We start from the raw sequence: 16,946 nt of genomic DNA on the forward strand, positions 1-16,946 counted from the left end.
CGATCGTCTTGCAAGAAGATCTCGACCTCGGATGGGTTAATTGCACGGCTCGGCACGGACTTCGCTGGAAGACGTCCTCGATCGTTCAGCGGATATCGGATCGAAGACGATTCCACGAGGCTTCTTTTTGACAGGGGGCCGTCGCTTCATCTAGAGACGAAGTCCTGTTTACGTTTCTTCGAGGTCGCAGATTCCATTTTTAGAAGCTTCGATTCGGCTGTCGCGTGTAGGACGCGATGTTGTTGCGTGGCTTCTGCGTTTTGTAGGTCGTTGCCTGGTTGATTTGGATGAGCTTGTACAGATTTTATGAAGTTTCGTGGAGAGTAGAATGGTAAGAGGTGAATGTGATCTTTTGAATCGAAATAAAAATCCATCTTTTATTCTACTTTTATCGCAAATTGATTAACCTGTAGTTCTCTGTTGCCATTTATGGGATGTAAAAGGAGTTTGATTTAGGCAGAATCGTTCGAAGTAAAAAACTAACTGTTATTGTTAAAACAAAAGCCGGTAATACTATATTAAGGACTGATTCAACGGAATAAAACATACGAGATAACAGATCGCACTATGATCACATATACCAACACCGTGTTTCCGCCAAGTTTTCCTCATCGTATCCCGACATCAAACCAAAGAACATTCTTGTCCATTCAATGCAAATTTCAATCGAAATAAACACGCCGTCAATAATATACGTGAAATGGACAATCAGTGGATCGTTCAAAAGTTCTAGGCAACTATTAACTACTTATTAAGCCAATGACAAAGAGCAAAAAAGCTACGCTATAAGCTACATTGTAACACGTGTCTCGTATACAAAGAAGCTAAGAACCGCGATCAAATTCAAGTTATCGCTTGTTCGTATCGTCTGGTTCGCATAATGTCACTTAGGCAGCCGGATGGAACACGAACACGACGATATCGTATGTTTGTGGCTCTTTTTTTTTCTTTTGAGGCCGATAGAAGGTGACGTGCCTGCCTGTTTGTCCCAGGAAGTCGACGAGGATTGCGCAAGCGCCATCCTTGTAATGTGTCTAACAACATAATGAGTGATTTCTTGCTTACTTTGTACGAACGATGTAATGGCACCGGGAGACGTCCAACATCGAACTGAAATTGCCTGTTACAGCGCGTTCGTTAGGCGACGATAATAACGGAATGCGTTTAAATGCCGGTTCGGTAAGGTTACGATAGTACGTCTCTTTCTGTTTGCGCTTACTACGCGATAGAAAAGGATTTGCCTACGTGAGAATCTTTCAGTGGGTTGGATTTATGGTTCCGTGCCGTTCGATGGTTAAGTTAAGGATTAAAGCACGACTCGGCGATATTTCAAAGTTTTGAGAAATTAGTTTCATATCTTTGGAATATTTAAAGATTGTACGAGGATACGCAAAATGTCGACATTAATTTTTACATAAGTTTAAAATGTTATTTATGATACAAAGTTGCCGTGTATTCTAAACAGACTGTACTTGCAGTAAAGTTTCCATTACTTTCATAATTCAAATATACCTATAGATACTCGGTTAATCTCTTCATCGATAACTGCAGTCATATTTACTGAAAGATACAAGGAGGCCTCTATGTTCCTTGAATCAGGTCATCTGCTTCGAGATTGACAGAGGACAGTCATCAAGCTTCAAAACATCTAACGCAGCTCTTCATAAAACACATCTCTAATTACCCTTCGGCAGTCTGCAACCGCATTCGCTTAATCACAAAGAACATCTAACGTCTGCTTTCCCTCCGAGTATTCGTCAACAATTCACCAATCAAAACGTATAATCCTCGACTCCATTTCGATTAACCCGAGCCTCCCCGAACGACACCATACCTAGCCCAAAACTTTCATCCCCGACTACTCAAGAACGCTTCCATCCTCCTGCAAACCTTCGATTCCCATAACAATTCCATTACTCCACCTCGATCGTCCCGCCAACAACCCTTCGCCCCCCGAAATCAATCAAAAACCATCTCCTCGATCGCAAAGTTCGGAAATCACACGAAATTATCTCATAACGTTTCCAAAATCTGTCACCGTTTCGTCCAACGACCAGAACGCGTATGGAAGAAGACCATCTTTCCTAATCAGTGACAACGCTCGATTGCCGCGATATATCGCTACGGATAAAGGAAGAATCATCGTCGCGGCAGCAACGCGAGCACAGTTTGTACAGCACTGTAAACAGTCGGCTGGCGAGGTTACAGGGCGCGAGTAAATGGTATGTAAACCATGGCGAGCTCACCCTTGGCCCGGCCATCCCTCCTCGCACTCCGCAAACTCCATTAAAACATTATCCACGTGCCGATGCGCTCGGAAAATCAGACGCGACCATCCTGCCTTCGTGGCGTATTGATATTACGTCCCGGCATCATCGCGTCCCGGTAGCGCGCGCGCGCGCTCTCCTCTTCTCACATATGTATACCTACGACCATCGGTTATGTATGCATGCACTCGAATCTCCATTTCGTGGCTGCCTACCTCCATGATCGAACGCCCCTGTCGACCGGGTTTTCAGTTTTTTTTCCCCGTTTTCCTTTTTCTCTTTTTTCCTATCTCCTTTTTTTTCCTCCTCCCCCCGGTTTTGTTTTGGCTTTTTGTTTTAGAGGTCAAAAAGCTTGCGCACGCGTGAGTATATAGGGATTGTTGTTTTCGGAAAACGTGCCGTGTTTGGGAGGATGAGGACTTTTAGTTTGCTTGTTGTTTCGATGATCTCTCTGTATGTAGAATTATTTTTCTCTACCTTTTTTCCTTCCTTTTTTCCTTTTTTATTTATTTTTAAACGCTGTATTGGGAATATTTTGGGTAACGGGAAAATGTCTGTGGGAATTTGGGTCGATGAATGTAAAGTACGTGGTAATTGGTTTGTAACAGCGACGTGCTCTACATTGGTTAACAGTTTGTAAGATAGTCGTATTTCTTTTATTGCAACGTAAATATAATTTACGTACAACTGTTTGATACGCGATACGAATGAAGTACAAGATAAATGGATATAATTAAATGGCAATTGCTATTAATACGACGAAACCTACTGTAACAAAATACTGTAACAAAATAAAACGAACGTTTGACAGAATGTAAATCAAGAATAGATATGAATCTAGATAAAAGGCAAAATATTGATTTTATTAATTAAGGATAAGAAGAATATCAAGGTCCGATGAACCGTTGAAAAATTCATAAATAAAACAACGATTCAACGATAAATGTCACGAAAATATGTGGAACGGGTTTAAACTGCAACGTAAACAGTGTCTTTTGTGAAACGCGTCGATACGCGAAAGCAAAAATAATAGCGAAACGGAAATCCCATGAAATTCGACGGACGAACCGTGCGCATGTCTCGCAAAAACGCGTTCCGTGCCGCAAACCTGGATAACACGCGGTCGACATCGCGCCACCACCCTTCCGTTGACGTTCGTTCGTTGGAAAATTCGTTGTCGCTGGCAAAAACCACCGGCCTGATCCGCGAAAAGAGGAAAAATATAACAACAACGCGATGTCGACGGAAAACGGATCGAGGGTTCGATGAAACGCTTCGGTGAAATGTTTTCTGCTTTCGCTCGATGTCGTACGTTCGTCCTTTTTCACTGATATTTATCGAGATGACCATCAAAGGTAGAGGATCTGCAATATACCTACCTGGTTCAAAGTGAAATTTTTTAATTTATGATTATATCGTTTAGTGCTATATAAAATAACGATATTGCTAATAACATGTTATATAAATTTCAACGCCTAATTTAATTTGCCAATAAGTACGTAATCAATTTAACGCGTAAAGATTACGTGGGTCAGACTCGTTATATCGATCCAGAATATTAAGGAACTTCCTTCTTTACGTCTTCGTTATTATAGGATGGGAATGTTGATGGATGTCGGGTTATATATGAGAAATGTGTGTGGTGAATGTAACAGCTTCCCTTGAGAACGCGTTGATTTTTCTGTATCTATATATATGTATGGTTAGAAGGCATAGAAGGGGACAGAACATGGAGCTCCATCTGTCGACGGCACTGACTTAGTCTAGCAAGATTGAAGAAGTCTTTGCCTCTTTCAAAGACCCACGTCCCTGGCTATTCTCATGGGGAGCCCATAAGAAGTATCTATAACGTTTCTGGTCACGTGGAAAATGCTTGCCTTGGAATATAGAAACGTGGTAGAAAAAGTGTTACATAAATTACGTTGTTTAGAGATGAAACAATTAATTAAAAGGAGAGAATAAAAAAATCTTTCGTGTTATCGTTATTTAATAAGAAGTTGGTTAAACGTACAAGGCATTGTTAGTTTACCATAACAAGAACCGTCGTTGGTTTACATTCCTGTCATTTACATTTTACATTAGATATATGAATGTTAAGATACACATATTACCACATATTACCTCATTTTACGACATCTTTAACAAGTTAGAAAAGGCTGCAAAGTAATTCTCAGGGAATTAAGATTCCATACAAACGTTTCCATGATCATCCTCCCCTTCGTATACGATAGACACATACTTCTTTCCTCCTCTGTTATTTCCCATTTCGATAAGAACAAGCAATAGAGCGAGTTTACAACTTTTGTATTTATATTTCCATGGCTTCTTCCGGTTTAAGCCGCTTCTTCGATCCTGAAAAATTAAGATAAGTTTTCTATTAACGAATTACGAATTTCATTAAAAATTGCAATACGATAAATACTTCAAATATGTTTTATTACTAACAATATTATTACTAACGACCGTGTCTCGAATTTGACTAAACAACCAATTACCTCTTGCTGCGAACTCCAATCCCAGTGCTCATCCGAAACACTCAAAGTTCTTGGAAAACGAGCAAACGAGCCCGTCAACCCATCCCCTGGCTATTCCCGCCTCTTACCCTTCCAGGATAACAAAGACCCCCGTATTCATCAACCCTGAGAAAGCCCCTTCTAAAAACTCTAAAGCACCCGAGCAACTCGGACCAATCATGCAGCCTCGATCGTTCCAGAAACGATCTGGCTTTCCGCCGCGCGAGATCCCTGACTCGTCTAGGTGGCGAGATCGTCATCGCGGTTTAATTAAATCGAAAATCGGATAGTCATTAATGACAAGTGGCGCCCGATCGCGATGACTGGGTGGTTTCTATTGATCCCCAGGTGGGACCGTGGCGAGGCGAGCGTCCGCTCGTCATGGGGCCCGATATGCCACGATATGGCACCTACAGCGACCAGCGACAATCATGGCCGGCGTCATCCCATGACGCAACCACACCGCACTTTCTCAATATTATCTACTTCGACAAAAAGGACAAGCGTTATGGATCCTCCCATAATCACCATCGCTTTCCCATCGTGCATTGTGCACGACAATGGGGGATTATCTCGCATTTCGGCAACTAATCGCTCGGTGTTAAGGTTAAACCGACTCTAAGATGAGTATTAGAGTGGAAAATACTACGTTACATTGCCTTAACGCTTCGCGAATTTCATTTTCATGTGAATTTTCGAACGGTTAGGTTTACCGCAATTTTTGTTTTTACCTTGGTACATCTTTCGCGAATTAGCGAAATTTTACTAATTACAGTCGTTTTTATTACGTTTGAAGTATCGGAAATGACCTATCACTTTGCCTTAAAAAGTAGGTATCATACTCGTGTCTGTCAAAAGTAACGTCAAGACGTCACAGTTTACCATGCGCCCTTCTCAAAGCACCGCTTTTACTCTCATTCACCGTACTTTCATATCATTTACAAGTAATCGATCCCAGATGCTATCGTCGGTATACATCTGCTGCAATTAGAAGAATCAAAGAAGGTGGTCAAATCGGAGCTCTGATCTTCGAGACAACCATATGTTCCTCGCGTTACATAACTCACGAAACCTAACTACTCTCCATTAAAAGTGCACCATTCGTCTCATAACCTTCTTCTCCGAGATCTTCGCGTTCATCGTCTCGTCATTAAAAAGAAAAAAAAAAAAAGAAGACAAAACGTCACGCATCAATCTTTCGTATTATCCGATAAACATCCGCCAGCCTATAAATCGTAAATCGTTCGACCATATCGATCAAGACAGAGATAGAAGCAGACGGAGAAGAGGTGGATTGACGCGTACCTTTTCGATTAATGTTTTCGTCGTACGCGAAACCCGACAACGATACCATCGGGAGAGGCGGTATGTTTTACGTGTATGATTGTATGTGCGTCTGCGTGGTAAGAAGGTCCATAAACTTTCGTGTCCCGAGATAGGAATCGTCAGGTGCGAAAAGCGTGACGGTTCTGGAGGGAAAGCGCCTCGAGACCTTACGGCCACCGTCTCGACGACTATATACGTCGGTGTCCGTGTCTCTGAGAAAGCAACGCGCTGCTTGGGCCATCGTGTCCGCGGGCGTTTTCCCTCGTGAAACTACGTCGCGATCGCTGCACCGTTCCGTTACAAACGACGGATTGTTTAACGTTTACGCGATACGCGAACGTATACGATTAGAAACTGGAATACGTGTATGACTATTATACAGAAAAATAAGTTTCTCTATCGCATCTTTTAACAAAGCACAAACTTAAAACTGATGCTAGGAAATTATAAGTCGAAAAAGAACGCAGATATAACCAACTGAGTAATGACAACTACCGAGACAAGTCGCACAATGCTGGCTAGAAGAGCAAATGGCAATCGCTGTTTTCACTTCTGTAATATTTAATATTGCCAATTATAGAAACTTAAGCATTAATGTTATTGATTACCTTGATATACTGATTTATACATTTCGATAAGATCAACTTTCAACTTTCCATAAAAAGAGCCGTGGTATGTATCTGATTTCGCAGAACAAATGCAGAATTCCTGTAATTTTTATTAAACAAAATACCCTTTTCTAATCCTATGTTTTAGACAATGAAAAAGGTTTTTTCCTACACCTTTAACTAACTATAACCGCATCATATTCGCCGTAAAACCAGATACTATTCACCTGCTATCAAATATTCGAAGTGAAATCGCGAAAGAAAGCATAAGTGCATAAAACAAAGCTCGCCGTCCTCTGAAATCGCATCGCGTCGCGCCGCAGCAACGTAGGTATCACGCGAACAGCGATCGGCGTACGAACCGAGACACTGTGGCGGCAGCAGCAGGTTGATGGATGCCGAGTATTGCCGAGTCTCATGAGAAAATCCGGTTGGTGGGGATGCAGCGCGACCGGCCGTACATTCCAGCTCGCAGTATTGGTAGCGAGCAGAAGCGTATCGGTGTTAGTGGAACTATCGCGTCGCGGGCGCGCGCGGTGTGCGTGTGCGTCGGTAACGGTGGCCCGTAACGTTGGTGTGTGTTGGTACTTGACAATGGTGGGGGCAAGTCCGGTGGCGGATAGGGTGGGGGTAAGTAAGTACCCTCGGTGCCACGACGACCCTAGGTTGCTCGAGAACGATACCCGGAGAGACAGAAGCGAGAGAGACATACGGAACGGTCGGCGGAGCAGGCTAGAGGCCGCGAAAGACAGGAACAAAACGAAAGGACAGCAACCGTGAACGAGAGTGGGTGGGGGCATAGGAGGTGCGGGGGTAGGAGGTGCCACCGAGCGGGTCGCGTGGTGGGGGAGGTTTGTCCACGGTCACCAACACACGCGCTAATCCGCCGCGCAGCGAGAACGAACGAACGCGGCGGGCGACTCTCTTTCTAACCTGTCTCTTTTCCACTGTATGTTGCAGCGCTGGCGCGACTGTCGGCTGGTGGGGATGTCGTCTCCAGCCCCCGTGCCACTGGTAGGGAGGACAAAAGCGGCGGAGGGAGGGTAAAGCAGGCGACGCCGACGACCACGGTGACGACGACGACGACGACGACCGCCGCCGCGGCGTCGAGGGAAGGAGGAGGCGGTGGCGGAGGTGGCGGCGGAGGTGGAGGTGGCGATACGAGTGGCAGTGGTGGGGGAGCGACGACCGGTGGGGGCAGCTGTGGTGGGGATAGGAACGGTGGAGGTGGGGGTGGCGGTGGTGGTGGTGGCAGTGTTGGTGGTGGAGCCGATGTCGCGGAGAAGGAGGAGAGGCCACCGGCTTCAGAGAGTGTCGAGCCGACGGCCGCGTTTGACGTCGCATCTCTCGTACTCTACGGCTCGCGCGCACTACCGATCCGCCTTAAGATCTTGCTCGATCAGTTGTTCAACCAGTTGCAGCACGCGCAAGTGACACGTTTACTAGCCGCTTTCGGCTGGACGTACGAGGATTACACGCGGGGATACATACTGCAGGTGAGTCGATCCATTTCAAGAATCAAAACATCATCACCGAGATAGGAGTTTCTCTTTGCTCGCGAGATAGGGATAGACTGGGATCGGAGCGGACGAGACGGAACGAGACGGGACGAGACTGAACACACTGGACAAGGTGACTTTACGGGACAAAGTGCACGGGTCGTTCCGACGAAGAACTTTGACGATCGATGACGAGACCGCGTGACGGAGTGATGTGGATGGAGTAGAGTGGTCGAAGATCGACGATTTTTCGTTTGGGATTACGGTGATCGAAAACAAGGCAGTAGGGCAACGCAAAGTGACAGCGATGTATCAGACCGGCCGCTAATTCGACAAGTTTGATGGATACAACGAAGAAAAATGACAATGTGACGTCGATAGATTAGAGCAGTGGAGTGAAAAGCTCGATGACGGACGACGGACTGACAACCAAACAAAACCGACTGGTCGACGAGAGTTTTCATCCCAAATATAACAAAAACGGATAACGTAGTAGAGAAAGTGACAGGTAGTGTAGAATCCGATTCTAACATTTCTCGTTTCGATCCAAGTATGCCTATAGTTTCATCGATTCTATCCGACGACCATCGTCGAAACGCATCGATTCGAAATCAACGCCTAGTGACCATTGACGCAGCAAACAAATCAGTGACAAAATGACGTGTCTACATGTCGTTCTATTCGCGAAGTGTCGTTCCGCGGTTTCCCATCTGTTAGATGTCTATTCCTCGGTAGTGTCTATGAACTGAATCGACTCGAAATTGTGAATCGAACGCAAGAACCGCAAACTCTGTGAATCAAAGGGGGTAACAGGAAGAGAGGATGGAGTGAGGAAACGGTTTACGAGAACGGTGTTTGAAAGTGCATCGTGGAGAAGTGCATGGTGTACCCGTTACGCGATCATATGGAAGTCGTGATGGGAATTTCATCGAGGCAGTGCCAGATGAAGAAGATAGCATCAGAATTGTGCAAAGATCAATGGATCCCGAGAATTTGTGATCTTTCATTGAGAAACTGATTTGTCGGTTTTTATAAGACTGTGAAACTGTTCTGCGAGTGCTTAAAACAAAGTGTATGTGGAAACTAGAACAAGAATAAAAAGGTTTCATAAAATAACGACTGAAAGTTTGCTTCGAATCCGTAAACGTTCAATTGCTCGAGTTAGTATAGTCGGTGGATGCGCGATAGAACTGACAGTGATGAACGCAAAGTGTCGCGACGTGTGATTACTCATAGGCTGTAGAGGCATTCGATTCGCGGAACGCTTGTCTTCGAATTTCTGAAGCTTTCCTTTTTACTTTCTGAGAATTAAACTTTCGTACGTAGGAAAATTATCGGTGATTGACGTAAAGTGTCGCGACGTGTGACGATCAATCGGCTCTGAGAAAGATCTTCGAACCAGAGAACGCTTTTCTTTGATTTTCAAATCTCTTTCTCTTTACGTGTACCAAGAATACAACTTTCGTTTATCGTAGAACTGTCAGTGGTGAACACAGTGCGTGATCATCGATCGACTGTAAGGAATACCTTCCATTTATCTTTAATTCTCTCTTCTTATCTCCCAAGAATAAAACTTTTGCGCGTAGAGAGACTGCCAGTGATCGACGTAAAGTATTACGGCGCACGATTATCGATCGACTAAAAAGAAAGAAAAACCATTCCATGTGACAAGTATTCTTACTCGATTCTCAAGGTTTCTCCTCGCTTCTCGAAACAATTGATCCTCCACTGAAAAACATCACGAAATCAGCGTCAAAAAGAGGCTGTAAAGAAATCGATCGGAACGAAGGACGACGAAGCGTCGCGTCGCCATGGAATTGATGGTCGATCGGTCGTTTGATCAAGATCGAAACTAGAGGGAACAGAGAAAAGCTAAGATCGCCACACGTTTCTTGGAAACGTTGGCTTCGAAAATACGCGCGCTATGGTCGCACATTAATCTCTCTCGCGGTGCGTTATCATCGTTTCTCACTCTCTCCCTCTTTCTCTCTTTCTCTCTCTCTCTCTCTCTCTTTCTCTCTCTCTCTCTCTATCTATCTATCTATGTATCTATCTATCTATCTATCTATCTCTGTCTTTTTGTTTCCACTAGTGCGGCGGCCCGCTAGCGCTAGAAAATGGCCAGTATCCGTGTAAACTGAATTGCACCGATGTCAGCGTGAAATTAAAACGTATGGAAAACCGGTTCTCGCGGCCGTGTATCGTGCGCGCGCGCTCTCGCCTGTTCCGTGCTCGTGCTTGCCCGCTCGTCGCCTCGGAATTTCATCGACCGATGAATTCCGCGCGGACACGCCGAGATCATCTTCGATTGGCACAAGAACCGAAGAGAACTGGCTGAAAAGAGACCACTTTGCAAGAATCTGCGGGAAATCGGGTACGAATCGGATTGGAGATACAGGTGGTACAACAGTTGGAAGAGACTTCAGAGATGAGGATAAAACGCAAGAGTGATTGGAACCTTCTGTCGATTCCGCTCGATTAAAGTGCATCGATTGCCGGAGGTCCTGATGAAATTCCGATGGATTCGGTTATTTTGAGGCGTACAGTATAGAGAACGAAGGAGATAGCATCGAGGATAAGACGATATGCAATATACCTAAGAGTTGTCGAAGATATTTCCTTCTGTAACATGATCAACGTAAGTCCATTGTTTGAGACTCCGGTTAAAATTTGATCTTTGTCTTACAAATTCTGTATTTGTGTACATCGACACTTCGATTAAAACGCTGGAATATTTTAGCGAAGATTCGATTCTCCCGAAAAGTTTCTGTAAGGCGTGAATGGGTCGATGTTAAAATGCCTGGAGAAACGTAAGAATTTTCGAAGGTTTCCCATTGTTTGATTCGATTAAAGTGATTCATCTGCAAGGAAGTTTCCCCGGTGCCGCGTCGAGTGTCGTAGGTCGTGCGAACACATCACTGAAACTGGCGGAACGTGTTGAGAATACGAAGAGGGCGGTCCTCGTCCCTTCAGAAGCGCTTTTTCTGCGGCTTCGAGCCAGCCCGAGGGCGTCTCGCGCTCCAAATCACGCTAACGGGTGATTACAATGCCCGACAGGCGACTATTTCCTCGGAACATCCACCATCTAGCGATCGACCTCTCAAAAAAGTCCTGCTATCGATGCCAACTTATAGACCAATTAATCGTGTACAGAGTAAAGCTGTACAGAGCCACGGTGGCTCACGGCACTCAACGCGAACAGACATATTCTTCGCTATACTACTTCAATAATATCTAATAATATAATTGTTTACGATCTTTTGATCGTAAAGATACACGACCGTTTCTCTGTGTTTGATGCAATATCAGGTCAATCCTTAATGATCGTTTTTAATACAATTGCTTAGAATTTTTCCACCCTAGAGACGTAACGCCATTTTCCTTCGTTCGAAGTAACATCAGGCGGATTCTTAGTAATCGTTTTAACACATTCGCTGTTACTAAAATACGATTATATCATTTTTAGAATTTTACGCTTTTTTAATCACATATGTCTGTATTTTAAGTTGCATATACAATGTTTTTACCGAAACGCGCACGCAAAAACCCAACACTTACGTCAGCGGCATTATGTATCGCTGGATAATTGGAGCGACGCAACCTATGCGCCAATAGCAGCGAATGTGTTAAAGTACAAAAAATGGTATACATTTGAAACCAGATGGGAGATATCGTTCATGTTAAATATCCTAGCAAAACTTTCTAGAACTTACTGAGATCTTTCGCTAGAATTTAAAGTCTTACTGAAACGGTTGCTTTTCTCTAGGCATTGTACGTGCCGAACGTACATCGAAAAGTACGTGCTTGAAAAGGTGTCGCGACGCCGCGCCGTAGAAATTCGTCGAACGCGCTAACGACGCATCGTGCCGATAGTTAGCGACCGAGCGAGAAAGTCCACGGATATTTATACAGGCTTAACACGCGAAACCGGAGTTACATTTGATACTTTCACTGTATGAGCTCCGGCGCGATGCGTCTTCGTCAGTTCGATCGAGAATGTAGAATAGTCGCGCACGATACGCGTGGAAATTCGAATTCCGATTAAACACCGATACATACTTTGCCCGTGAGTTCGCGCACGCTATCGTTGACGAGTAGCCAAATAAATTATATAAAAGAATAGTGGATCTTTTCGACGTATAAATCGTCATTGCCATCGAGTATCGTTGTTGCAAAGAGAATCATTTTGCTCGACACAAGCGATAAGAGAGTATAAATAACGGTAAGAAAGTAAAAATGAACGATCGACGAGACAAAAGGTCGGAAAATTTTTAAAACAGAAATAAGAATTAAAGTCCTAATACCATCGAGACAATAAATTCGAAATCTCGTAAGAAATCAAACGATAGATCAACATCGTTATCCATACTGATAGAACGAACAACAATACTATGGACAGAAGTACGAACTTTATCACTTCGCTCCGTGCAACGAAGATTTATCCAATTTGATGAAGATCGAAGCGATATTTCGACGATTGACAGATCCATAATTGATCAGCGTCGTCGATTCATTTTCGATTATAACCACGCTGAAGTAGGCAATTCTTCCTGAAACCACGATTCCGCCGTGATATTCTAGGCAAATGTCAAGGAGAATGGAAACCTGTTTGCTTCCAACAGGATTAACGAATGGTCCGATGCGATCCTCGTGATCCGCGGTTCTACTGAAAATTCGATGCATAAAAGTCGCATTTAGATAGCACACGATGACAATAAGCGTCGTGAAAGCGCGTGTAAAAAGCGGATTCCAGGATGAAATAAGCACTGTCCGAGTATTGTCGGAGGTATCGTGTTTTTTTCAAGCTTGTTCTTTGAAACCCATCATGCCGTGATCGAACGCCAAACGAGTCTGCTCGATCGTGGACCGTTAATGGACGACGGCGGCTCGATGCACGCGACAATTCCCGACCAATTATCGTGATATCCCTAAAGCGGGAAGGCGCTAATTCCGCGTTTCACCGGCTCGACTTGTCGCTTGTTACGTCGACGTTATCACAGATCGTCGACGAGATACCGACAAAGTTACCATTTTCGATCGGATCTTTTCGAGCCGTTTCGATCTCGTCGATGTTTCTGGACCATCGTTGTATGGGTCGAAAGATTGCGTGCGAGATAATCCCATGGAGAAACAAAATTTCGTGATTTACGATGATCAATGATGATTTTACTTTGATTCGAAGATCGATACTTTTTTTTTTTTTTTTTTTTTGAAAAGAAGTTACTTTCAGTTGACAATTTTGGACTTTGGTTTGAAATGAATATTTATGGCGCGAGTTAATTTCGATGTGATTGAAAATCTCGAGTTTCTATTCAGGTAAAATTTCATTTCGCTAGCAGGTAATTTTAGAACTCAACTACCCTAGGACGTAATCTTTGTTCAAATTATACGACAATTCACTGTCATCGCCGCTTCCAACTTTGAACATCGAGCTACGCTCAACTTAACAAGCAGTCGTCGGCAATTTGTCGAGCGAAAATCGTCCCGAAGGTTTCCTAGAAATTATGTCGCGAGCGAAAGATAGAAAAAAGGACGTCGTTGGTCGGAATCGCGAAATTTATCGTTGCTCGATCTTTATTTTTCTAAGCGAAGGCATCGCTGTCAAACAGTGTAAAGGAACATTGGAGCTTGGACAATGTTATATACAGACTGTATTATCTTTTGTAATTGAAACGCTTCTTGGCACATACATGCTCGGCCACAGGCTTCAAAAATAGTTTTAGAACGCATTTCTTACGGTTATTTTTGCGTTCTCTCGCGTTAGAAGAATTAGAGGATTGAGTTTCCAGATAATTCGAAGAAACGTAACGAATATCAATGAATTTAACTTAATATTACTCCCGAGAGTTTAAAGCGACTTGTTAGTAATTTGCTATTGACAGAAGGTTCGAAAATATGAGAATTCCAAACGGAAGTTTCGCCTAGATCGTAATGGTGGCTTCGTTCGCGCGAGTTTCTTCCTCCTACGCTCTTTTTATCGAAAGTGGCAGATCACTCACGATGATCGTGCTAATTATAGTATCCTGTTAAACGCTATCTATCACTGAGCGATAAACTCCTCGTAATGATTCTTCGATTGCCTCGAACAGCGCGTTTCGTTTCGAGTTCGACGAAATTAGTCGACATCAAACCGTAACTTTGCGTTTTAACTTAAGATCGGTAAGTGGAAGATTATAATATTCGTTGCATTTTATATCTTAATATATTTCCTTTTTTCACGATATTATTGCAAATTCTCAAACTAAACGCTTATAAGATTTCCGTGCAGGCATTTGAAATAGAAGGAAAGATTTTTTTACCAACAGTTATATACGTCGGTAATAATTCGACTCCAAGATGGTTGATGAGGAAATATCACGTCACGAAAGCTTGATAACGACCGTATATTATTATACAAACGCTTCTATTCAACCCTGTGGTTGTTAAAAAACTATCGCTAACAATGTAGGCACGCACTACCTGGCTTCATTCGTTCCTCTTACGTAAGGACAAAAAGAAGAATTGTGAATCGATTATTTTCCGAAGACAAATACATGTTTGCAAATATTTATTCGTTTTCCAATTAGTTATTTGTAAACAATTACGTAGTTGTGTAATTGCGAAGGTTGCGCACACATTTCATAAACACATATTACTTTTCACGAAACTATCGAAATCGTACGTTCCATAAGGCTCCGATAAAAGCACGTTTCCAAAACTCCGTGACAGTTTTAAGTTGGATCAAAGAAATTTCTAGATTCTTAATCCATAGAGGGGAAATCACTTTGATGCTATACATATGTAGCTATATCGAATCAATTCAACAATTACATAGGATATTAAACTTACAGTCGACGCTTGAAAAACTTTCTGCCAATAATCTGTCAGTTTCAAACTGAATCCCAAATAGTCCATTTCCTCCCATCTATCTGAACAACAGTCATCATCGATCCAAACGACTCTTCTCTCGAATGGATATGCGATACAGCTGAGTAGCTATATCTATCTTGATCCAGAACAAATTCACGAAAATAACTTCCATTAAATGACTTCGTCGATAGATAGATTAAACGATATTAGTCGCGTAGATAAATTTCCGCGGTGAAACGGACTCGGTACGTATCGGGCTATCTTCTTGGTGCGAGCCGGAGGGAGAGGTCGCGGACGTGGAAACGGTAAATCATATCGCGGCCGTGGCGGCGCGGCGTATCGAGCACGAGTTTCGCGGAGCGGAAGGCAATTTCGCACGACAAGCGGCGGCGGCGGCGGCGGCGGCTGGCAATACGGCCGTGGAATCCGGTAGGGTTTCGCTGGGAGCAGAAGCGTCGCAGTTTACTGCGGATGCCTCGACGGAACGCTTTGGAGAACGTGAAACCGCCTTCAGCCAGTCGCGCATCGATTTACGAGCGAATTCTGTGCCCGGAGACCGCGTCGCGAATCGCTCGACCCCGAAGCGAGGACGTTCGAACGCGCATTCGATGACTCTTTGTCGAACGTGCCTCGATGCTTCGCCGTTGTTCGCGCAGGAGAGCCGGCGCAAAAACGGGAATTCGTAGTAGGAAATGCTCTTAGATTATTAACGATTTATCGAATCAATCAAAGTTACTTCGCCAAGAAAACTTCCAAGGATCTAAATATCATCGCTATAAATCTTCGATTACCATATATTACCATATATATACATACGAGTAAAACTTAAAAAAAAATACTATTCCCAACGTCACTTTAACGCGGCTGTTCGTTCTACTAAAACAACCTGATCATCTAGAAACCGTACGGTGGAAGACGAAAAGTGCGTATCGATCTTGAAGTGAAATAAGTCGATCGACCAGATGACGATCGCCGCTCGGCTGTGCTCGATAATATCTGTTCGATCGGGGATCGGCCGGTTTATTAGCAGGCAACGTGCGCGAGCGCGCACTCCCGTCGTTGACAGCCATAATTGTATAAGCTTTTTTCCCCCGTGGCGCGTTTTCTTCTTATTAGTGCGACTATTCATCGACCGGCGATTTTTCCCCCGTGGCCACGTCAGCCGTGAAAGGGCCGCAGGCAACCGTGACGAATTTATCCGCGAGCGCTCGGAACGGGCCGATTCCAGTGGAAAACGAAAGTGACGAGCCTGACGGATCTGCCACTGAGAGAACCCGCGTACCAACAAAGCGCCAGCGCGCGAGTTTTCACGGATCGACGTGAGTTTGGCGACGGACCGCGAGTCTTTTTGTCCGAATGGTCGATCAACGTTATTGGGAAATTGTTAGGCAGGATTGTGGAATCTTCTACACGGAAATTCTGACTTTTGTTAACTTTCCTTGCAATTTTAGGATATGTGAATGGAGTCGAATAGACAGCACAATACAAAGACTTTGAGAGGCTGTAATTGGATGAGAGTTAGAGAAGGATGGGATTGATCAAGGATGAATCAAGTTAGTCGATGAATCGAATTAATCAATGAATCGAATTGATCAATGAATCGAATTGATCAACGAATCAATTTATCTGTATCAAAATTTTTGGTGTTAGGTTTAGGTAGTGAAGGAATTTTTGATATTTCTGTGGTTGAACAATAGTTGAATAATAACAGACGCGCGAGATTTCCTCGGATTAACTGTCGATCAACGGTTGCGAAGACAATCCTTCTGAACCTGACTCGCTTCGGCGTTTCAGCATTTGCGTAGGCATCGTTCTTTTCGCTGTCACGTGCTCTTGAACGGCTTCGCGATGATCGCGATTACATTGACTAACCTTGCATTGTGA

General features: G+C 43.8%; 2 protein-coding genes across 3 annotated transcripts in view; both read left to right on the plus strand.

Moving 5' to 3' along the window:
- Positions 1 to 8,255, plus strand: part of LOC117162832 (uncharacterized) — a 235,019-nt gene extending 226,764 nt beyond the window's left edge. Inside the window, exon 4 of the mRNA XM_033344807.2 lies at positions 7,675 to 8,255. Coding sequence (XP_033200698.2) covers positions 7,675 to 8,255 — 581 coding nt within the window. The remainder of the gene's footprint in view (positions 1 to 7,674) is intronic.
- The window catches only part of LOC143303641 (uncharacterized), a 30,674-nt gene continuing 21,695 nt past the window's right edge, over positions 7,968 to 16,946 (plus strand). Inside the window, exons 1-2 of one of the 2 annotated variants that reach the window (XM_076624729.1) lie at positions 7,968 to 8,210; positions 10,306 to 10,851. In XM_076624729.1, the coding sequence (XP_076480844.1) occupies positions 10,843 to 10,851 (9 nt within the window). In that variant the 5' untranslated portion in view covers positions 7,968 to 8,210; positions 10,306 to 10,842. The remainder of the gene's footprint in view (positions 8,211 to 10,305; positions 10,852 to 16,946) is intronic. The other variant, XM_076624736.1, reaches the window with a different exon arrangement.

This window comes from Bombus vancouverensis, chromosome 2 (assembly GCF_051014615.1).
Source record: "Bombus vancouverensis nearcticus chromosome 2, iyBomVanc1_principal, whole genome shotgun sequence".
In the NCBI taxonomy this organism is placed as follows: domain Eukaryota; kingdom Metazoa; phylum Arthropoda; class Insecta; order Hymenoptera; family Apidae; genus Bombus; species Bombus vancouverensis.